Raw genomic sequence first — 24,222 nt, forward strand, 5'->3', positions numbered from 1 at the left:
GCATCAATTCTAGTTTTGCTTCCTGACCTCGAACCGATTTCATGTGGTAAAACTGAACAATGTTGAGAGTTATTGTGAACGAGTTGAATAAAGTTTGACTTATCTGACCGTTTTGTTTCACTTAACGCGCCTTATTAATCCAGCTTTAATCCGGTGTGTCTTATGGATGAAAACAGAGAGTCAGAATCAGAGTTGTTTTATTTGTCATTCACATCACATGTGGTACATGTGGTGGAACAAAACTGTGTACACAGGGTCCCAGTTACATCCAACAATAAAAAAAAGTTCATTAATATTGTGCCTTATAATCCGGTGATACGGTAACGAGCACAGAGCATGTGTCAAAAATGACTGCTACCAACATGCCAAATTTTAGTTGAACATACCCATCCCCGACCACATCGTACCCACCTCGACTCATTTTGTTCCCGCTTTGGCAGACATCCTCACATTTAATCTGCTCCAATACACTTATTAAAATAAAGCATTTGCACTGGCGTTTTGATAATATTTATCACCGGTGCGTTTTTTAGACCTGGACGACAGATTGGATGTTTCCTGTCAGAGGAGAGCACCGTGCAGGAGCCAACATACAGTTCTAGTGCTCACGAGACGGGTTTTGAGTTGGAGAAATATTCCTGATGTCATCCAAAACTCATTGAGCTATGCAGGCAAACTGATTATTAATGATGACGCCTGGCAAGCTCAGCGACGTCTTTAATGGCAAGTCCACCAACTATCTCGTTTAAAGCTCTTATTTCACTGTCCACAGATGCTGAGCTGCACTGGATAGTCTTTTGTACGTAGCAATGATTTTGTGCACAACAGACAAGTTCCTGGTATTCTATCATTGTGCGCACAAGAAACCTATTCTTAAATATTTATATTTCACCTCAGGGACTTTGTGTGAGCCTTTGCATCTCATGAGAATAAATAAAAAAAAACACCTTCACGAATGTCGTTCTCGAACTAGCCGCCAATAGTCGCAGCCCAGTTAGGTATCAGTGTTTCTTCCTGACATTATACAAGGGGGGGGGGCGCCCCGGCCTGTCAACAGAACTGAGCACCCCGCCTACAAAACTGTCTTTTACCAACAACCCCACACACCCCACCCCCGTCGACAAAAATCCTCGAAGAGTTGAGCGCCCTGCCAAGACAAAGCGACCTAGAGGAAACACTGGATACAAGATTAACGTTCTTTGTGTTGTCTGAGGAGAAACCTGCAGACGCCACTGATAAATATGATCACACACACACACCCCCGCCCCCCCAAAACGAATGGAGGCCCCAGACCTCGGAGTCACGGCCGCGCCACAACGCACTGTGCCGGGGCACGACTCCCCTGAAATTTCCTGGAAGCCCCGCAGGGCTGGATCAGATGAATGTGGGTCACAAAGATCTCCCTGTACGTAAAGGTCTTTGTGTGTGTGTGTGTGTGTGTGTGTGTGTATGTGCGTGTGTGTGTGTGACTCTCAGACTGCCTCTGGGGCGATAATGAAGAACAGAGCCATTTCTCAGAGCAGGCAGCGGGGCGTAAAGACGACAAACGCATAAAGCACACGCACGACGACAGAAAAAAGACACGAGGACTTTAAATCCTCCAACGTGAAAATGTTTTACAGGTTTGGGAAACGAAGCTGCTGCAGTTCACAGAGCAAAGATAAAACCTGACAGCGGAGCTTGGTTCTGGTGTATATTGAGTAACAGCACCAGAGGCCCGCTGAGGCGCCTGCAGCGAACCTTCACAGCGCTCCTGCCTCCCCGTCCCGTGACGGAGCCATGAATACTGCATGGTGTTCCTGAACGCACCGTTCCCTGTGGAAGCACAGTGTGTGAGTTCCTCTGCAGGTCAGTGTGTCACACCGTCTCTGCTCTATATTTACTCCGCGCTGAGCTGTGTGTGTGTGTGTGTGTGTGTGTGGGCAGAGTTGTGTGTGTGCACGCTTAGATGCATCAGAGCTGCTTTTTCAATCTGGAACTTGTTTATTTTTCATTAAGAAGTGACAATACACATTAACAATGGGTTTACCCTTTGAATGAGCCTTATTTAGCCACAAGGGCTGGTTTTCACTCGCTGCCAAGAAAGGCAGGCTGTCTGTCTGTCTGTCTGTTAGCAAAATAACTTATCAATCACTGAATAGATTTTCATGAAAACCTCAGAGAGTAATCAACGGATGTACATCTACAGCTGACTAACATTTGGAAACACAAAATAACGATAACCTGGACAAATGTACTGGTTTTTAGCCAACATTTGGTGCGGCTGTAGCTGAGCTTCATCCCCCTCACACATCTTAAGTGCTGACGGGTCACGTAAAATATTTGTTTCAAACTTCGGCACAAAAGTCCAAGGTGGACTGAACCAGACAGCAGTGGAACTTCAGATTGTTTGGTTTCGTTTGTGTCGATCAAAGACAACAATCCTGCATTTGAGTCTTTGCAAATTAAAAACTGCAAATGCTTCTTGGACGTTTTCTCTCTGAGTAAAAGGAACGATCTCATCTGCATACATTGGGACGTTAAAGCTACTTTTTGCGAGCTGACCCTGTAGGTAAACAAACACACGATCGCATTTCTTTTGAGGACACATTAACCGTCGATAGTCGACAGTTAATCTTTTATTTCATGATTTTGTTTTGTCTCGTCTTCGGTGAGCACCTTCAACATTCGTGCGTAGTTCTGGTAAATCATTAAAACAAAGCGTAAACAGAAGTGCTGAAGCTCTTTTCCTGGATGTGTGTTTATGTTGCAGGTGAAATAATCTCATTTTCCTGGCAACGTCACGTGTTCGCCCGAGTGCTCGGAGTGCATGCAGAATGCACTCGGCGTAGCAGAAGAATCATGATGCCTGCCTCGCACCGGGCCGCGGTGGGGGGAAGGGTGTGCGCGAGTGAGTGCTTACGTGTGAGACAAAGATGACAAAACGCTGGCTACAGACAATGTGTGCACCACATTTCCTGCAGCTCTTTCAGTGATAATAGCCGGGAACGCAGACAATAGTGAAGGTGATTCAATAAACAAGCCAGATGGTTCATTTAGTGACAGAACACACACAATGTAGGTGTGCAATGAAAACCTTCTTTTGCACAACTTGACATATGGTGCACACAATTTCCTTCTCAATTTCAGCTCCCACAGACGTCCTCTCGCACACCGGTAAATTGCCCCTCCCCACACCCCCTCATCCTTCCCTCCCCAATTCACTCTTCTTTCTAAAAGTCATCTGCTCGCTAAGCAGTAAGCAACGTCGCGGGCCGCTTGCAGAAATGAGAGTATACAAATGATTTGTGGCACGGGCGTCCCACTGGCGCCAGGCTCGATGGCTACGAGAACGAGGGAGGGGGTGTGGGGGGGAGTGTAATGTCACTTTCACCTTGTGTTTTTCTAGCAGGCCCATGATGATCATTTTCTACCATTTTCATCACAAATTTATTTTGGGCAAAAGCTAGTGAGTGGGGGGTGGAGGTGAGTTGCCTTTGCAAGGAGGAGGCAAAAAGGCAAAGATGGGAGGGGTGGGGGTTAAACAGAGAATGTAGAGTGGGGGGGGGGGGGAGTGACCTTTTTCTGATCCAATCTTACTGATGAATCCTAATGAAGGATTTAATAAAAACCCCAGTTTACAATCTGTCTCTGCATCAAAGCGTGCAATCCAATTCAAACACAGGCCCATCTACATCTTCCAATATTGCAAACCCATCAAGCTCTTCCTCGAAAAACAAGCGAGCACATGTTTGTTTACGCGCGGTAAGAAATTGGAGCGTGAGGGAGGGGTAAAAAAAAATTGGCCAGGCTGAGGAGTGAGCGGCTGGCGCATTTGTTCCAGCTGTAGCCTAATGTCACAACTCGTCATATTCATTTGGCCTCCTAACGAGGCTAAAGTCAACAAGGTGCAGCAGCGACTCCGCTCGTGTGTGCGCCTCTTAATGAACGGAGGAGGGGGCGGGAAAATGAACCAAACACAAACGCAGGCGACGACGACAGAGAAAGAGGGAGTTCAGAGCACGGGAAATCATTTCAAACTTGATAACACAAACACACTCTTCGCAAGCGTCGTCGCCTGACATTTCTCTGAAACCTAAAGGGCACGCCCGCTACACCGTCAGCGAGCTCGGAGCGTGTAGACAGGACAGACGGACAGAGCAACACCACCGTCTGAACGCCGGTAAGTTGACGCAACCAAGTGAAGAACATCAACTGCTGGACAGTAAAATAAATTAATTCTTTTTTTTTTTTTAAAGAGTCTGCACCTGCCAAACCAAAGAAAAACTTTGCTACAGTGACCTCTGCTGGTCATTATCTGTAACATCACATCAACAGAAAAATCACAACTTTGCTCAAAATCAGGGTAAATATAAATTTAACAGATTAAGACTTATATTTACCATGTCTAAATGTTCATCAAATAAACACCTTAACAGATGTAATTTACTGGTTAAATGTCAGATAGTTGACAATAACGGACCACAGGCGGTCAGAACAGCAAGAAAATAATCTCAGAGTTTTCAGCGTCACCAGTTTATGGCATCAGATAAATTGTAAAAATGTCCCTCTTCTAAATGAACGATCAACATGAAATGGACTTTCCTTGGATTTTGTTCTGATTTGATCACGTCTTCCACGTGAACTGAGCCCTTTGTGAACTAAACACCCACAATCAGTTCATCTGGATGGTTTATTTTTTTGCTGAGATGTTTCGTCCTTCATCCAAAGGACTTCTTCAATCTGACACCCACAATCCTTCACAGCCTTGTAATTTTTCCTCATGCCATTTGTTATTGATCCAAAGTCATTTTTTTTTTTATATTCCCACCATTGTCCAACACAAACAGCAGGTCGGGTTGTAAAACTGAAGATGGTTGAAAACACGACACGCAGACAGAAAGTCTGAGCTCCATCTTCTCGGTGTAATGAGTAAAAACAGCCATCAGTCAAATCTGCACTGCATCCACACGTGATGTCACAGAATCACAGCAGGACGTGGACGGACGAGGAGCATCGATGGAATGTGAGACGTGACGTTCGACCGCCGGCAGAACCTGAGCAGAGCTCTTCTACTCTGCAGCAACATGTGCAGCCGTTTGAGCCAAAATACGTTTGTGAGTTTATGAAAACAGACGCAGATAAACTAGTTTTCATTCAAGAAAGAAACAAAAAACACAAAAGGTCACAGAAGGAACTTAAAACTGACAAAAGTAGTAAAATAAAAAGTTAAAATAACACGAATGAAACTGCTTTGACAAGAAAATGAAACAATTAACTTCAGATTTTGTTGCACAACTTTTGGACCCAATATGGTGATTTCTGTAACTCTGAGACTTCTGCACCTGTCCTCAGGTGTTCTGGTCCACCTGTCCACAGGTGTTCTGGTCCACCTGTCATCAGGTGTTCTGGTCCACCTGTCATCAGGTGTTCTGGTCCACCTGTCCACAGGTGTTCTGGTCCATCTGTCCTCAGGTCATCTAGTTCACTCCTCATAAACAAACAGCTCCAGCTGTCTCATGCTTAAAGATTCTTCTCCAGATGTTTCAGTTCCTTCCAGATGTTCAACAGAATTTAGATCAGGGCTCAGAGGACACTTCAGAACAGTCCAATGTTTGGTTCTGACCCATTCCTGGGTGTTTGTATGAGTGTTTTGGTGGACCCATGAGACCAAGCTTTCTGTCACTGAGCATCTCACTCCAGTCTGCCTTGATGGTCTTGAGATGTCCTCGTACCCTGCTCAGATCCAGGACACCCTGTACCAGCTCCAGAACAGAACCGAGCCTCCTCCATGTTCTCCTGCAGCTGCAGGGTTCTGTTCTTTGTCTCAGTTTTGGGTCTGAACACAGAGCTGATGGGACTTATTGTCAAAAAGCTCCAGTTTAGTCTCATCTGTCCAAAGAACTTTCTCCCAGAAGCTTTGTGGTTTCTCAGTCTGAATTTAGTCCAATTCCAGTCCTGTGTCTTCATGACCTGTCTCTCTCTGTCTCTCTCTTCATGGCTTGGTGTCCTCCTCGTCCACTTTGTCTCAAACAGACCGATGGTGAGATCTGACACTGATGGACCTTGACGTTAAGAGTTCAGCTCTGATCTCGTTGGTTATCGTTCGTACCATCTGTCTCTTGTTTGTTGTCAGTTGTCCTCTGGTGGACACGTCCAGGGAGGTTGTCTTCAGTCCTGTGGACCTTAAAAACCTTAAACTCTGAATAATCCGTGCAGCTGCAGTCAGAGGAACATCAAGGTGCTTGAGGACAGAGTCTTTACCTTTATCATGATGCTCAATCTTTGTCTCTCTGTCTTCATCTTTCTGTGGTCCATGTTCAGACTCAGAGCACACACCATGACACCAAACAGCCCTGTGACTACCTGTCACCCTTTAAACAGGCAGACTGACTGATTACAGCCTGAAGACACCTGAGATGACGGTTACAGGACACACGATAACGCGTCTCTGAGGTCACGCAACAACAGATTTTAATTTGTTTATATTTTTGAAAATATTTTGTTAGTTTAAAACAGCCATCTTTGTGGGGAACAAATCCATCCACATCTGTATGGGTGTGCAGATGTGTGTTCAGTGGACGTGCGCGCCTCGCTGTGTGTGTGAGAAAAAGAGATTGGAGTGTGAAGCGACAGCTGTGCTACAAATCAGCGCCCATTTACTGGTGACAGAGTCATTAAAGCTTGCTCATCTCATAAAGCAGCGAGCACGTGGTCAAACAGCGCTCACTCCACTCTCACTCGTAACTCAGGCCGCCGCAGATGCAAACACACAACCACGCCATCCGAGCGGGCTGAGTGCAGCGAGCGTGGCTTCGTGCACGTTTGTTTATCTGTGCATCCATAATAAGGAGGGTGATAACGACTCCGAGGCAGAGATGGATATTTGCTAAAAGCACAGCGGTAGTTAACGGCGTGGCACTTTGTTTTATGGTAAGTGCGCGCTCGAACCTTCCCTTCTTGGTTCTTCCAGTTCGGCAGAATTACACTGAATATAAAGTGTTTTCTGATCATTCTGCTTTCATTTTAATTCACCCTCAGCTCTAATTATGCAATTCACTGAAACCTTAAAGGACAAAGATCACCCCAGATCCCGAGTTCTTCCTGGCGTCGCAGCAGAGGCGGAGCAGTTTTCTCAGATTTATGCTCGGCGTTATAAAAGCGCCATGCGAGGGTTAATGTGCCGTACGCAGGCACCGAGGTGTAAAATGTCACCAACCACAATCTGAACTGGGTTCAGCTGCTCCACACACAGAAGGTCGTACTGACACTCGACGCAGTCCGACTGAGGAGAAGCGCGTTTCCCAGCACATCACTGAGTTTTAAACTGAAGGCCTAGCATTTCTAGAAGGAATGCATATCGCCCGCCGCCGTTCATCCCAAACAGTTCAGCTAGGATAATGAAGTTAGCCGTTTTAGTCAAACTTTGTAAATTTGAATGCTCATGTAAGATCTGAGCTCAGAGTACGTGTTTAGAACAACTCTCAGCTACTGCCACATGAAGCGTAGCTCAGTATTTGTCAATATGACCGAGCTATTTATTGTGAGGATTGTGTTCCCGTGTGTGCGTCTCCCCCTTGTGGTACGTCCTAGTCCTGCTCGCCTCAGTTTATTCTCCCTCCTGTAATCAAGCTCCTGCCTCCGCCTGTTGTCATTTGTCTCAGTCACGTTCAGTATTTAAGACTTTCCTTCCCTCCATTGATTACGGTGACATCATTTACATGAACGCTCCTACAAGAACCCTGCAGATGTTGGATGCTGTCTATCATGGTGCACTAAGATTCATAACTGGCTGTAACGTACCCACCACTGCACCCAGTATTCACTGGTTAACTGGACATCATTAACTTCACATAGACTCTCCCACTGGTACATTTTCATCTTTAAATCACTTCTTGGTCTGCTGCCTTCATACATCTCCTCCTACATGTCTCTGCGTGAGTGCAGCTACAGCGTGCGCTCTCAGGACATCATTACCTGCAGTGTTCCCTCAGTGCGGACTGAACTAGACAAAAGGACCTTCTCCTACTCCGCTCCTGTTTCCGGGAATATCTTACTAAAAGATCTGAAGCTCTCGACCTTTGACCTCTCTACGTGGTTTCAAACATCTTCTAAGTTCATGGCAAGAACCAACGCGGACATGTTCCTGTTTTTAGTTTTCTACATTGCCTTATAATCCAGCTGTTTTTATTTTGTTTTTTAAATACCATTTTCTGTCATTTGTTCTTCAATTTGTACGCATCCTTTACGACTGTCCACTGTTGTCATCACTATTTGTTAAAATTCAGGTCTCTCTTGTAAACAAGTCCCCGAGGCTCAATGGGACTGACCTGTATAAATAAAGGTTGAATGAAAAGTCTGTGTCTCGGTGTTCTTAGTTGTCTAGGTTGTCCTTCACGACGTTTGGTCCTGTCTCCCTCCTTGTCTCTTCATTCCTCACGCTCTCCGAGTATCGCTGCCTCGTCAGCTTGATATTTTTAAATATTATTCTTATTTCTCCCTGCGAGTCTCCTGTGCCTGCTTGAACCACTGGGTTCACACACCAACAGGATCATAACATTTCTGTGCTTGCGAATGTTTGCTAGCTATGGCAGCCATCTTATATCGGATCGGTTGTAGATGTATATCCAACGACTGCTTTCTGGGAGTTTCATTTAAGTTCATTCAGTGGTTCAGGCAATATTTTGCTAACAGACAAGCAGAGGATGCTAAGATGTGTAGCGCTTAGAGTTCTTGTTCCTCTCATCTACTACCACTCCAAATTTAAGCTCAATATTTGTAATATTTACTGAGTTAAAATTATTTTAGTGTTACCGACGGTCACCTGGCTGTGGCGGCCATCTTGAATTTGTTTCACTCCAGGAGGTTATCAGTTGTAGTTGCACATCCAGCGATTACTTTTTTAGTTTTCTTTTAAGCCTGCCAAATGTTTTATGAGATATTTTGCTAACAGGATGACAAATGAGCAAAAACGTTATCAAGACCAAAACCGTCCAGCTCATATATCAGAACTAAGTGGTCTAACCCACAAATTATAAAAGATCCCTTTAAAAATGAATTAAAAGCTCAGGTAACTATTGATGAAAAGCAACAAAAGCCCAAAAGAGCACAGTTCAAGATGGCCGCCATAGCTCATCAATCTCAGCCAGCACAGAATATTCTTAAACTAATTTTACAGATATTGAGCTCCTTTTGGTGCGGTAGTAGCTGAGAGTCATTCTCAACACAATGTTTGAGCGTTCACACATCCTGCAAGATCTCAAAATATCACTTGAGATCGTGTCTTTCTCAAAGGTTGGACCAAAACACGACTCCATCACTTCTCATCAGCAGATGAAGGCTGGCGGGCGACGTGCATTCCTTTAAGGAAGGCTAGGTCTCATTGCTGCCACTGTGTTTATCATTTCCACACGTTTTAAAACATAAACTTAGTTTTGACATTTGGTATCTTGCCTTTAGTTGTTTTATCACTGGGTTGTGTTATGGTTTTGTCGTTTTATTTGACCCAAGCTAAACAGAACTTCAGTGTGCAGCTACACGTAGAAATTGTTTACACTCCCTGCACGTTGTAGTTTTAATCCAGTCAAAGAGGAAGCAAGAGGAAGAAGTCTGTAATTTACATGAGAGACTCCTACACACACACACACACACACACACAGACTTCCTGTTTTCTGTCCTACCTTTCTCTGAGAACACACACTCCTTCATGGCCCGATCGCCGTCGGAACGTGAGACCCTCTGAGCTGAGGAAGAGGAGTGTGGCTGGTCATCACCTGGCACCTGAGGAGGAAACTCAGTCAGATCTGCTCGTGACGGGTCAGGAACCTGTGGAGATGAGGTCCAGGTGGTTTTCGTTCCTTCATCACAAGGCTCCGACAGCGAGGTGAACGTGTCACTGCTGACTCAGGAGTCACTCTCTTGTTTTACCGTTTACGATTTATTCTGAACGTTTATTTAACTATTTAATTTTTGCAAACTACTTTTGCACACTTTGAGCTAATCTACCCATTCATGCATCAAACTGTTCAGCTTCGAAAACAACGAGCTTTTATCTTTGTTTTTTGTAACTTTTTTACTTTTTTTTTAAATATTCACGTGTTTTTATTAATAAAATATCTCATCAAATACATCGAAAACTCTTCAGTTGCTTTAAAAACATATTTCTCTTTGAAATCAGCAAACTGGCTTTGTTTTTTGTTTTTTTATGCTACTTGTAACTTTTAGCTACATTTCTGCTACTTTTGACTTCATGCTACTCTTCTGCTCCTTTGTTCATTGGAATAAAAATGTTCTCATTATTGCTAATACTTAGCCGAGTTTAGATATTTATTATTATATTATTTATTTAAATGTTTATTTTTAGCTACTATTCTTCTACTTTTAGTTACTGTTTTACTTAACTTGTTTAACATTTATTTACTGTTCAGTTTTAAATTAACGTTTTGTTAATTTTAGCATCTGTTTAGTTCATTTAAGTTGTTAGTGCTTTGCTCATTTAGGTTTTAGAAACTGTTTTCATAGCTTTTAGCGTTTAGCTATAGTTCTGCTGCTTTCAGCTACTGTTCTGTTACTCTTAGTAACAGGTCTGCTGCTAGTTTTAGCCACTGTTCTTCTGCTTTTAGCTTCTGTTCTGCAGCATTTAGCTCGTGTTCTGCTTATTTTAGCATTAACAGCTTCAGCCCCTCAGTCTGAGCGTTCGGACTGAACTTTCTCAGTTAATCCAGTTTATACATAAATTAAACAATTACTTTGTGTTTTAAACACAGAAGAGTCATGAAGAAAAAACAGAAACATACCGAAGTCTGAAAAGGCAAAGTCCAGCAGAAACTCCTTCATAAAGTTTCCAAACAGTTTTGTGAACTTGATAACAGCCCAAAGACAACAACAAAAAAGTGTCCTCTTTTCTTAAAGAATGCTGCCAGAGGTTGTTTTTTTAATTAGAATGTAAACTCAGAGGAGGAGAAAAGATCAAAATGCTGCTCTTTCACATCCAAACTCAAACTAAGGAGATCACGTAAACAAAAATATGTCCACGAAGCGTGTGCAGCAAAAAAAAAAAAAATGCATTTGACTTTATTTAGAAAAAAATCAGGAGCTTCAGCCAACTCCTCAGAGGCAAATACAAAGTTCACATTTAAAAATAAGCTGCGTTTAGGAGGGGAAATCTAAAATGAATGTGGTTCAGAGAGGAAAAGAAGAGAGCGACAACAAACTGTTGTTCCTCTGGGGGACTGCAGCCGTCCCACACACAGTTCCTCATTGTCTGGCCTTGTGACTGAAAGTTTCCCCCTTCAACAATGTTTTCCTCAGAAAGTCAAGACAAAACTTACAAATATGTCCCCCGGCAAATAAAACAACTCACAGCAGAGGTTTAAATCCAGTCAAATGTTGGGGGTCAGGACCTGACGTCCAGGCTGTAGAGTCATCCCAGCAAAACAAAAAGTCAAGCTGATTTTAAAGCCTCACCTGGATATTTGTCAGTTGATGTCCGTTGGACGCAGACAGAGGCGAGGACAGGTGGGCGGAGCCTGCAGTGATTTCCCTAAACAAACAGAGAGCACCTGCGAGTCAAACACACAACAAACCAAAGCCTGGGGTAAAAAAAAAAATATACATTTGCCTGACTTTGAATACAGCAAAACTGAACGCTTAAAATCTGCAAAACAAAAAAACATAAACAGTCATTTCACTCATAATTCTGAGGGAAATAAACGCTGGCGCTGATAAAACGAAGAAAGCTTTTAAACATTTACAGTAAATAAGTGGTGGCTAAACTGGTTTCATTTTGGCTGATGAGCTGCTTTTGGAGCAGAGAATGCTTCTCTCTTGTGGACCGACGCTGCAAACGCAACTTCCTGTAAATAAAAAAGGAGAACAGTGTCACCCTGCAGAGGAAGTGTTCTGATTCATGGTCTGGGCTACAATTTAATTCACTTCTTCTTTTGTGAGTAAGCTTTGATACACATGAAGATCTCACTAATTAATTGGTTCTTCACCTCTAAACTCTGCAACTTACACAGGCTAGTTGTAGCAATATTAAGGCTTATTAAGATCAGACAAACATTTAAAATAATGTTGAATGCATAAACGCAAGATGTCACACTGAGTATGTGTTGGGGATGACTCTCAGCTACTACCATTTAGAATTTTAACTCAATATCTGCTAAATGAACTTGACCACAGCCATTTTTTGTGTTTGGTAATGAGCTGTGGCAACTTGATTTCTGAGGGTTTCTTTGCAATGCATTCAATGGTTAAAGCAATATTTTGCTAACAGACTAAGGTTGACGCCAGCAGTGGATGCTAAAGTGTTGTACACAATGAGTAGCACACCTGTTAGCTTAATACATGTACAAATGACTGAATTACAGACATTATATGTGCTTTCTAAAGTTGGGGTCAACTTAAATTGGGTTTGCTCCAAAAGTTAAGAGTTATAGACGTACATTTAATTACTTTTTCCTGAAAGTTTAATAAAAAAAATCGTCCAGTGGTTCAACATACTTTGCTAGCTGTCACACACAAACGTGAAATGACTGGAGATATCACGTGTATATGTTTTTGTTGGTTGATAAATAATAAAAAAAAATACATTTAGGCCGCCACGTTTTTATTTTAACAAACCTTTAGTAATGCTGGCGTCAACGCGGCCGAAGCTCCAGCAGTTTCAGCTAACCGCCTTGGAGTTTGTTTTGACCGCGGGGTTCGGCTTGTGCCCATCAGGTCAAGCAGGTCAGCATCCTCCGTCCCGCCACACAGCCCTCCGGCTCCTCCCATTGGCTGCCTTCGACCGGACCTGTTAGGCTCGCGAGCCAATCACGCGCCGCGACCGTTGCTCTCCAAGATGGCGGCTTCCAGAGCGCCGCTTCGCACATCTCCGCGGCCGAAAGTGACTTACGCTCGTCTCCGTGCCGTTTAAAAAGAAAATCGCCGAGGCTGACTGAAAGCAGGAGGGGTTGAGCTGCGAAAACACGACAGCTTTATTTTATTTATTTGTTTTGTTAAAAACACCCAGCTCCTCACGCCAGTCTTTGTGGTTTCGTGGTCCGAGGAGCCCCCGGGCGGGTGTCTCTATCCGAGTATGGCCACCGACAACAGGATCAATTTCTGGAAGAGGAACGCTAAGGTTCCCGGAAGGTTAGTTCTACATATTTGTGTATTGTTCCTGTAGGGACTTGAATTACTGCAGTGTTGCCGAAGTGGCTGATGGTCAGTGTAGTTCATTGTTATCAGGATGACCAACGGAAACAGCTGCTGTGACGACGTCTTTGACTCCAGAGACGTGAACCTGACGTTGCGTCGTGAGTTCAAAAGATAAAATTGTCGTTTTTGTTTCCATCCAGTCTTTATAGTTGTCTTTTTGTTGTTGGCATCAGTGGTGCCATATGTCGCCCGCCGCCGAAGGACGAAGCTGTTTGTTAGCAAAATATCTCATGAACCACTGGACGGACCTTGTGAAACTTTCAGGAAACAATCACTATGTGCACACCAATTAACTTTAATTAGGTAAATAATTCAAGATGGCTGCCACAGCTGACCATAATTACAAAAAAACAAAACGGGCAATACTTTGTCAACTTTTCAAACACTTCAGGAACATTTGGTGTGGTAGTAGCTGAGACTGATCCTCGACACGTGTTCTGTGCTCACTCACATTGTGCAAGATCTCTATTTAAAAATGTATTAACTGTTTGGAGTCAACTCAGTCTGCCTGTTAGCAAAAAATCTCATAATCCACTTGACAGGTTTCATGAAAACCTTAACTGTTTGTGCATCTTTAACTGATTAACATTTGCAGTCTGATTCAAGATGGCCTCCACAGCCAAGTCCCCTTACGAAACACAACGATGGCTGTAATTCAGTCAATTTTACAGATGTTTGTTTACACATCATACTCTAAAGCTTTAGCATTAAATGCTGAAGTCAGCTGTGTTCGTCTGTTAGCAAAACATCTCTCGAAACGGTGAATATTTTTTAATTAATCCTTCAGGAAATAATCGATGGATGCACACCTACATTGCGATTCAAAATGGCTTCCAAAGCCAACTGACAACTCGAAACAACGTGTGATTCAGTTAATTATACAGATGTTGTGCTGTAATGTTGTGTGGTAGTAGCTGAAAGTCATTACAACTCCTGGTCTGAGTGTAACACACCATGAATATTTAATGAATGTTTCAATAAAATCCATGCAGCTGTTCATAAAATATACATGTGGCAACCATATTGAATGAGGTTGACTTCTACTTGTAGTTGGACATCTACTTCTTTCTGACGATTCATTGGTTCGTCTACTATTTTGCTAACACAACAGACACCCAAATACACATGGACACAAGCAAAAACATCATTGTCCTCTGCCTTTTGGCAGCGGGTGATAAAAGTGAAGCGAGTGGAAACGCAAAGCTTTTGCACAGTGTCATAACAGCACACAGATAAAAGTTTTATAACAGGAAGTTTACTGTATTTTTTAAGAATTCATAAAATATATTTGACCTTAAAGCTCGAGACTAAGGACATGTGGACTCCCTCAACAACCCCATAGGTTTTAAGTTAGTAAAGTTCAAACAGCAAGATGCTTTTTGCACCTGCAGAAATCATAAACCCATCAGGCCTCATCAATAAGAGACCAGATGTTTGTGCTCGTTTGTTCTGAGCTGGTGGTGGAGCAGGAAAAACAGGAACTCGTGCATGTGTTTGAGAAATCTGAGAGCAGATGATCTCCAAGGAGAGGGAGTGGCCTTCTTTGTCACCCACAAGGATCTGTCTGAAAGTGTTCAGGGTGGACTCTGGAAGCGTGTGAACAGGAAGGCGAGTCCGGCTGCCTGTCCTTGAGCTGCTCCTGATAAAACCGGCCAGAGGACGGTAAACAAGAGACTCTGGCTCTGACAGATAATCAGCATTTCTCAGACACACGAGGCTCTCTGTTATTTCATGAGAACTGGCACCAGCCGGGGTTTTAATGCTCACGTGTGTGGAGATTTGTTGCTTTGAAAAACCTCTTGGTTAAAGCTCCTCATCACAAACTACATCAAATGTAAAGGTTATCCTGACCTGGGGTGGTTTTTACAGTTAAATTACAATTCCAGCACAGCTTTTACATGGACTTGTAACTAAATTTTTGTTTTCGCTTTTAATTTGCATCTTGCAAAACGGAGCAACCAAACTGTATTTTTATGTAAGAACAATCTCTATTAGGAAAACTGTAAATATACCAGAGCATTTAGGACAAATAACATTTCTGTACACATTTTAAAGAGTTTGTGCAATTTATCAACTCGGACCAAACATAATGAAGGTTTGCAGGCGTGTTTCTCAGAACCTGTCCTTCCATCCATTATCTCACATTTTCCGGAGTCATCAGCTGGTGCCAGCGTCTTGAGCAGGGAGGGCCAACATCTCTTTCCACAGCCTCCTCTTCTAACTCTTGTGAACAACACCCCAAGCCCAAGATACTGAAACTCTTCCTTTTGAGGCAGCATCTCATTCCGAATCCGGAGAGGACAGGCAACCCTTTTCCAATTGATGTCCATGACCTCAGATTTCCAGATCCCACCCACTTAACACTGAGCTGTAATCCTGTCCAGTGAGCGCTGGAGATCACGACATGATGACGTCAACAGGACCACATCATAAAAAGTAAAAAAAGGTGCTGTGTTGTCGTCACTGTGTTTCCATACAATGACAAAATTAGTTCTCTGCATTTAACCCGTCGCACGCGAGATACACCCAGGTGGAGCAGCAGGCAGTTATGTAAGTGCCTGGGGAGCAGTTGGGGATTAGGTGTCTTGCTCAAGGACACCACGACATGTGGGCAAGGCAGAGACTTTAACCTGCGACTTTCTGGTTTCAAGTCGGCTGCCCTACCTCTACACCATCTCAGCCCCCCCACCCCGGCTTACGGCACCCGGTATTCCCAGACGGTCTCCCATCCAAGTACTAACCAGGCCCGACCCTGCTTCGCTTCTGAGCTCAGATGAAATCGGGCGTGTGCAGGACGTATGCTCGTAAACTCGGTGGTTTGGCCGTAAACCAAAATGTTGTCTGCAACTGACAAGAACTGATTAATAAACTTACTCATTTTAGATTCTCCACTTACTGACATGGAAAGTTTAAAAACATGTGCCCTCAGCACAGGTTGTACCATCTCTGGCTCTGAGTAATGATTAATCTGTGGATGTTCCGAGTGCTTCGTTTTCTTTTAACTTCATCAAACCCGAGGAGCCGCAGACGTTTTTAACAGAATTTCACACCGTCCTCCACAGCGTGCAGCCGGTTTATGGAGCGCAGCATCCACCTCTCGATCCCTGTTTGCGGCGGACGTAAGTGCTCCGTGCACGACTGGTCTGCATGGACGCATTTTATTTGTTTCCCTCCATTTCAACCAGTTTTGTTTCAGTTGTTCCGTGCACATATTTGAGCATGCACCTGTCTGTGCAACTGTGACCCAATATCTGCTATTTTATTTACTTATTACACCCTGTTGGAGTGTTTCTGGTCTCTTTTTGTTGTTGTTGTGTTACTTCTTAAATTGTTTTGTGTACGTTAAACGCCACCAGTGTGATTGTTCTGTTTGTCTCTTTGCTCCTCCCTCCATGTGCACCTCTGCAGGTATCCAAAAGACACAAAACCAAAGCTCAACAATGTTAAATCTAAAAAGGCCTGCAGTTTCCATGAGTTTGCCAGCAGCACCAACGATGCTTGGGACATCGATGATGATGAGGAGGACGAAGATTTCCGTAGGGCTCCCTTCCCAGCTTCCTTTGCTCCATCGGGCCAGGACTCTGTGCAGAACCAGGTAACGACAGCACGTCATTTTTAGGTACAAGCTGCTCTGAAACCAGAGGACGACATCTCCTCTGTGTGCGGTTTTATTTGATTTAGTGGCTGCAGCATCAGCCGAGCGACACAGGAAGTGCACCGCACAGTCCAAAACCACCCAAATCAGAGGCTCAGAACCTCCAGGAAGACGACGGCACGGAGTGTGAGCAGGTCAACGGCAAAGTTGTGAAGTCTAACAGTGAGGCAGACCTCAAGACATCCCCAGGTAAGTTACAAGTTGGTTCTGGTGTTGGAGCTCAAGAGAAGCTTTTGACTCCTAGTGGAGCTCGTTACGGACGTTGTTAGGAGGGATGTAATGCTGCGGGTGGGGCTGCTGGGATTATATCAAGCATCAAACACGTTCCTGCCAGGACACGCTGAAACTAATCCACCAAATACAAACACTAGTTTTAAACTGTACAGGCAACACAGCTGATCATTTATAAGAGCGTTTTAAAAATCCTCACTATTGTGATTCTGTTTCTCTTTATTTATTTTTACAATGAAACTAGTGCTGCGTACTTTACGAAAGCCGTCGTATCAGATCAGTGTTTCCCCTGCCATTATTCAAGGAGGGAGGATGAGGGTGTGCCTGCCAACCAGACAGCCTGGGTTCAAATTCCACCTCTATCAGGTCAAACACTGAACAAGATGGAGAAATGCTGTGCTTGGAAAAAATTCTACATCTAAATAATATTAACATTATTGGGGACTGCCAATGGCACCCACCTGTTATTATCCACCTGAAAAGGGTCCTGCTCTTCCTTCGACTTTATTGTGGCCCATACTGCAGCGTGTACCCCACCAATGTTATGCCAAACGACCAGCTCGGCACCGTGATGTGTGCTAGTACTTTTATTGGCGTTTCGAGTTACCATGGCGACGTAATTTGCAAACTGCGACGCCATTTTTCTCCTTAAAACAAACTATGAATCAGCCATTTTTTGAGATTTTAAACAAAAATGTGGTGTGGTTATAGCTGAGTATGTTCCCCATCACATCCATCCATTATTTTTACCCATTTCTTCCTTTTCGGGTCGTGGGGGTCACTGGAGTCCATATCCAGCAGTCACTGTGTGAGAGGCAGGGGGGACAGATCAGTCGCAAGTCACATCTGAATCCAAATCAAAAATCCAAGATGGTCACCATAAGAAGAAAATACTATAAATCATTTATGTTTTTTTTTTTGTTTTGTTTTTTGCCACACTGAGCTGAAATTTGTTGAGGTGGAAGCTGAGAGTGAATCCCAACACAAAGTACTGGCAAATCAAAAATTTTAAATGGCTGCGATCTGGCAGTCAAAGTTTCTCAAGGAACTCTCTAGTTAATCATTAGTGCCTTCTAGCTCTTCCACCATTTTTAAACTACCCACATTACTTCAACCTATTACCGACAATTACTGTTCATGACCGTCAGGAGTTTGACTCCTGCTTCTTGTGCAAGAAAATGCTAATTCTTTTTTTTTTAAAGATATGAAAACATCTGGATTAAAATTAAATGTTTGTTTGGATTTTTTCTCTCTGTGTTTTGGCTTCTTCTTCTCAGTTTGCTTCCCGCTGCAGAAGCAGCAGTCTCTTCCGGTTCGACCCGTCATCCCTCTGGTGGCCCGGATCTCTGACCAGAACGCTTCGGGGGCTCCCCCCATGACGGTGCGGGAGAAAAGCCGCCTGGATAAATTCAAGCAGCTGCTGGCCGGTCCAAACACTGAGCTAGGTACAGTGTGTGCGTGTTGGGGGGTGGGGTACGTCCTGCAATTTGCTTTTTAAGTTTTTATTTTATCGAAGATTTCTTATGATATTTTACTGAATTCAGACCAACGAACATTTTCTTACAGTTCGCGTAAAATATTTTCCTGTTGGTAAACAAAAAAGACTTTGTCTATCTTTCCATCTGTCCGTCTGTCTGACTACATCACTATGGCAGCTTTGCCTTTGGTAAGTGCAGCTCCACTCAGATCTCCTCTTCTCAGGTGGACGTAATTTGCCTCTATGGTGGAGGCTGATCGGTTTCCCCTCTCTGTTGCGGGGTCGTCAATGTAAAGTGGGCGGGGTCGTCAAAGTAAAGTGGGCGGGTCTTCACTGTAAAGTGGGCAGGTCTTCACTGTAAAGTGGGCGGGTCATCATAGTAAAGTGGGTGGGTCGTCAATGTAAAGTGGGCGGGTCGTCAATGTAAAGTGGGCGGGTCATCATTGTAAAGTGGGCGGGTCATCAATGTAAAGTGGGCGGGTCATCAATGTAAAGTGGGCGGGTCATCAATGTAAAGTGGGTGGGGCCATCACTGTAAAGTATGCAGGGTTGTCAATATAAAGTCGGTGGAGGGTCATCAATATAAAGTGGGCAGGTCGTCAATGTAGAGTGGGCAGGGCCGTAACTGGTCTTTTTGTGTTTGAGCCACTCCGCCCGTTGTGGTCCTTAATCGCCCTATAATCGGACTTGAATTCCGTTAGCTTATCTTGGCACTGCTTATAAGTCCAGGTGTATCCATGCTGCGCCATCGTCTCTGATATCCCTTTAAATGTGCTAATTTCTTGTGGCGCTGTCCGTCAGCAGGATGAGGAAGTGGCGGTTCAGATGTAGTTTGTAGTTTTGCTGGCAGGTCATCCAGTGATGTAGCTCTGCTGGCCAATCAATGGCTGCCGTCTGCTTTCTTCAAAATCGACCCCTCGGAGCAGTCCGCTAAGAACCTCAAACAAGGTGGTCCCATAAACCGGGCTGAGCTGGGGTGGGTCCCAACAGTGGGCGGACCCTTAACTGGTGTTGTGTCGTGCAGAACTGATGAGAGCTGAGACAATGGCAAAGCGCCATATCCGTCAGTCTGTCCTGTCTGTCCATCTTCCTCGTCTCTGTCCGTCTGTCAGCTTCACCTGGTTCAACTTTATTGTTGAGGTTTGAGTCAAACAGCTGCAGTTCTGTTATTTCTCTCCATCAGATGATTGGTTTAAAACTTTTGTCCTGAAGGGCGGCGGGTGATGTGCATTCTGTCAAAGACCTTTAAAGTTTATAAACTCCTCTTTATGTAAAACCTTTCCTAAAACCTCCAGTACAAATATTACTTAACCTATATTTTTATTTAGATATTCAATTAATTAATTAATATATTTAAAATGTGATCCATTTTGTAGTTGTGAACTTTATAGAGAACTGATCAGAACCTGCCTGAGTGTAAACAGAAATATATCGTACTACAGCATATCAACAAGTGATGGGCACATGAGTGAATTCTAATTTTTCCCATAATTCCGTGCACCTGTAACTTAAACTGTGTTCTGCCCAGTCATTGCTAGTTGAGATGTTTTTTGATGGTCTTGAGAACCACTCTCAAAATCCTCCTGACCTTCGATCATCCAGCTGAGCTCACTGCATCTGATTTCTGTCGAGTCAAACCCGGTGTTGACTTCGTGTGTTTCCGTTTGTCTCCATGACGTTACAGAAGAACTCCGGAAACACAGCTGGTCGGGAATACCGAGAGAAGTCCGTCCCATCACCTGGAGGCTCCTTTCTGTAAGACTTCCGTTTTACTAAATCTTATTTTCTTTGACTCGTTTTGTCAGCTTGAAGCTTCACACACGGCTCTGCAGCTCGGCTGCAGGTTTACTGTAGGTCCGGTTGGATCTTGAGCCTGTTCGCATCCTCACACTGTTCTCTTTAATTATTTTGAGTTCAGAGTTCAAACATTTTCAGCATCTAACGAGGTCCGCAAACAACTAGATGATTGAACTTGTTAAATATTAAACTGTTCAGCTGATTTTAAGATTCAAGGTAACTTTATTTTCATTCTCATCACATGTGGTACATGAGGAGGTGAAGTGAAATTGTGTACTCAAGGTCCCAGTTACATTGAAAAATAGCAAAAATATAGCGTATATATAAGTAAAAAAAAGGTAGACAAGGATCTAAGAAATATGCAGCTAAACAATAACAATGTAATATAATACAGAGTATTAAACAGCAGCCTGAACATGAGTCTGTTGTGAGCAGATGGGTATGAATACAGCAGCTTAAAGTAAGAAACCAGCAGCATGGATAAAGTGAAATATCATCTATTAAAGAGTCATTACAGTGATTCTCCTGGTTAGAGATTCGTGAGTCTAACAGCCTCAGGGTAGAAGCTGTTCCTCAGTCTAGTGGTTCTACACTTAATGCTCCTCAACCTCCTTCCTGAGGGGAGTGGGGCAAAAAGTGTGTGTGCTGGGTGAGTGTGGTCCTTCATGATGCAGGTGGCCCTCTTCCTGCATCTGGAGGTGTAGATGTCTGTGATGATGGGGAGACTGACTCCAACATCTTCTGTGCAGCCTTCACCACTCTCTGCAGAGCTTTTCTTTCTGCAGCTGTGCAGCCTCCATGCCACACGTTGATGCTGGAGCACAGGATGCTCTCCACTGCACACCTGTAGAAGGAGGTGAGGACTGAGCTTCCCAGACCAGCTCGTCTCAGCCTCCTGAGGAAGTAGAGTCTCTGATGAGCTTTCTTGATCAGGCTGGTGGTGTTGTTGCTCCAGCTGAGGTTGTTGTTCAGGTGCACACCCAAGTACTTGTAGCTGGAGACCACTTCCACCGCAGATCCTCTTATGTTCAGGGGGGTGTAGATGAGTTTGCACCGTCTGAAATCCACGACCATCTCCTTCATCTTCTTCACATTGATGTGAAGGTTGTTCTTCCTGCACCAGCTCTCCAGGTGTTCCACCTCTTGCCTGTAGCTGGACTCATCATTGTTTGTGATGCATCCCACATATATCATCTGCAAACTTTACAATGTGACAGCCTGGATGGGTAGCTGCACAATCATATGTGAACAGGAGGGGGCTCAGCACACAGCCCTGAGGGGAGCCAGTGTTGAGGGTTATGGTGGAGGAGAAGTTATGGATCTTCACAGACTGTGGTCTGTTGGTTAAGGAGTCCATGACCCACTTGCATATGGAGGGGCTTAGTCCTAGTGTGAGGATTGATGATTTTCAGATGGATGCTGTGACTTATCATTTGTAACTTTTTATACTTTTTAAAACTTTTACTTTTGTTTGAAAACGAACCTCATTGAAATATTTTCAGGTACAGCATCTTCAAATTATTCATAAATGTTCTGCTGTGTGAAAGCTAGCAACACTTTAGCTTTTGTTTTGCTAAATTTATCATTGTTTAGCTAATTTTAGCTTTAGCATCTGTTTTGCTCTTTTTAGCATCTACAACTTATTTTGGCTTCTGTTTTCCTCATTTCGGCTACAGTTTTGCTGCTTTTATTTATGGTTTTGCTCTTGTTTTGTTTAAGCTACTGCTTTAAAGCTTTTAGTCAGTTTTTCTACTTTTAGCTAAAGTTTTAGCATCAGTTTTGCTAATTTAGCTGATTTTAACACCTATAATTGGTTTTAGCATCCATTTTTGTATGTTAGCTACTGTTCTGCTGCTTTTAGTCTCTGTTTAGCTTGTTTTAACTGTAACATATTTCAGTAAAGTCATTCAGCGCTCAGCATTTCTGTACTTTACAAGGTTCTGTGTTCTGACCCGTCTCTGTCACAGGGCTACCTGCCAGCCAACAAGGAGCGCAGAGAGCTGGTGCTGAAAAGAAAACGTGAGGAGTATTTTGGGTTTATAGAGCAGTATTACCACTCCATCACTGATGAGCACCACAAAGACACGTACAGACAGGTGAGGCTGCAGCTCGTCAGGTAATGTCTCACCTGTTCAGCAGAAAACACGTTAATAAAATATTAAACAGTTTATCTGTTTGTTCCTGTTAGATCCACATCGACATTCCCAGAACCAACCCTCTCATCCCGCTGTTCCAGCAGCCGACAGTCCAAGAGGTGAGATCTGAAATACACGAGAACATTAAAAACTCACGACTACAGACTTCATTTGGGATTTCTTTCCAACTTTATTGTTACTTTTTATCACTCGTAATTCAGAGTCACAACTAAAACTGGACGACTGATGAATGAAAAGACTTGATGTGCTGTCCACAGGACAGACTTTATTGAAACTGTCAGGAAATGATCCTGGAGTCTACAACTGGTTAACTTTGTCAAGATTTATGTCGGCACGGTGGCTCAGTTGGTAGAGCCTCTCAGCGAGAAGGTCGCCGGATCAGTTCCTGACCGGGGACCTTTCTGGGTGGAGTTTGCATGTTCTCTCCTTGCTGTGTGGGTTTTCTCCGGGTACTCTGGTTTCTTCCCACAGACCAAAAACATGCATGTTAGACTGATTGGTAACTAAATTGTCCCTAGGTGAGAGAGAGAGCGAATGGGTCTTTGTCTCATTTGTCTCTATGTTGGATGGATGGATGGATGGATGGATGGATGGATGGATGGATGGATGGATGGATGGATGGATGGATGGATGGATGCGCCCATCAAAGGCAGATGTTTAACTTCTGATCCGCTCAAGATCATTTAATTAAACTTCATGTGCATCTGAATCTTCACTAGACAGTCACGTGCACTTTTCATCACCCCGGCTCCAAGGTCAAAGTCACAAATCAAGGTCAAATGTCATATAAGGTCTTTGTTTGTTCGGGCCATCGCTGCAGATCGCTCTATGACAGTTTGTGGATGAGCGTGTGATGTCTCTTGTTTGTCAAACAGTTGAAAATTGTGGCGTTTCCTGTTTTTCCTCAGGTGTTTGAGCGGATTCTGTTTATCTGGGCCATCCGTCATCCGGCCAGCGGTTACGTCCAGGGCATCAACGACCTTGTCACGCCCTTTTTTGTCGTGTTCTTGTCTGAGTTTGTCAGTAAGTGACAATTCAGGCGTCAATTTGTGCTGAGTGAACATCAGTATTTGCTTTTCTTTGTTCATTTTGTTGGTCAAAGCTTTGTGTAACTGTGTTTTTAAACGTTTCTCCATCGTTTCGTCCAGTTGGGCTGTTGGAATTGTTTCATGCACAATGTTTTTTGTTGTTGCAGCGGAGGATGTGGAGAACTTCGAGATGGCGGCGCTGCCTCTGGAGACCCAGAGAAACATTGAAGCCGACAGCTTCTGGTGCATGAGCAAACTGCTGGATGGCATCCAGGTGGGGTCACACATGATCAGCCTGTAAATGCACCGCTGACCCGTGTCGGCTGGGGTTTAATGAAACGGGTTTCCTTTCAGGACAACTACACCTTTGCCCAGCCGGGGATCCAGAACAAAGTGAAGGCCTTAGAGGAGCTGGTCAGCAGGATAGACGGTGAGTCGATGAACCGGGAGCGAGGCGAGATTCTTCAGTTTATTCACAACAAAACAACATTTAGATCTGCTTTCTGTCTTCAGTGGACATTCACAATCATTTTAAGAAGTACGAGGTAGAGTACCTGCAGTTTGCTTTCCGGTGGATGAACAACCTTCTGATGAGGGAGCTGCCTCTTCGATGCACCATCCGTCTGTGGGACACCTACCAGGTGGGTGTTACCTCAGCTAGCTTTCAGCTGTTTGGTTCTTCCTGTCTGTGGAACA

At 43.9% G+C, this 24,222-nt stretch overlaps 1 protein-coding gene and 1 pseudogene across 1 annotated transcript in view; one reads left to right on the forward strand and one right to left on the reverse strand.

Moving 5' to 3' along the window:
- Window positions 1-12,809: 12,809 nt before the first annotated feature.
- tbc1d22b (TBC1 domain family, member 22B) overlaps window positions 12,810-24,222 on the forward strand; it is a 13,634-nt gene continuing 2,221 nt past the window's right edge. Inside the window, 12 exon segments of the mRNA XM_037684419.1 lie at window positions 12,810-13,116; window positions 16,245-16,301; window positions 16,591-16,777; window positions 16,864-17,026; window positions 18,346-18,513; window positions 20,230-20,300; window positions 22,310-22,438; window positions 22,531-22,596; window positions 23,407-23,521; window positions 23,694-23,800; window positions 23,881-23,956; window positions 24,040-24,196. Coding sequence (XP_037540347.1) covers window positions 13,061-13,116; window positions 16,245-16,301; window positions 16,591-16,777; window positions 16,864-17,026; window positions 18,346-18,513; window positions 20,230-20,300; window positions 22,310-22,438; window positions 22,531-22,596; window positions 23,407-23,521; window positions 23,694-23,800; window positions 23,881-23,956; window positions 24,040-24,196 — 1,352 coding nt within the window. The 5' untranslated portion in view covers window positions 12,810-13,060.
- On the reverse strand, window positions 15,875-15,992 carry LOC119417805 (annotated as a pseudogene).

Source organism: Nematolebias whitei, chromosome 11 (genome assembly GCF_014905685.2).
Source record: "Nematolebias whitei isolate Nwh7 chromosome 11, NemWhi1, whole genome shotgun sequence".
Classification (NCBI taxonomy): Eukaryota; Metazoa; Chordata; class Actinopteri; order Cyprinodontiformes; family Rivulidae; genus Nematolebias; species Nematolebias whitei.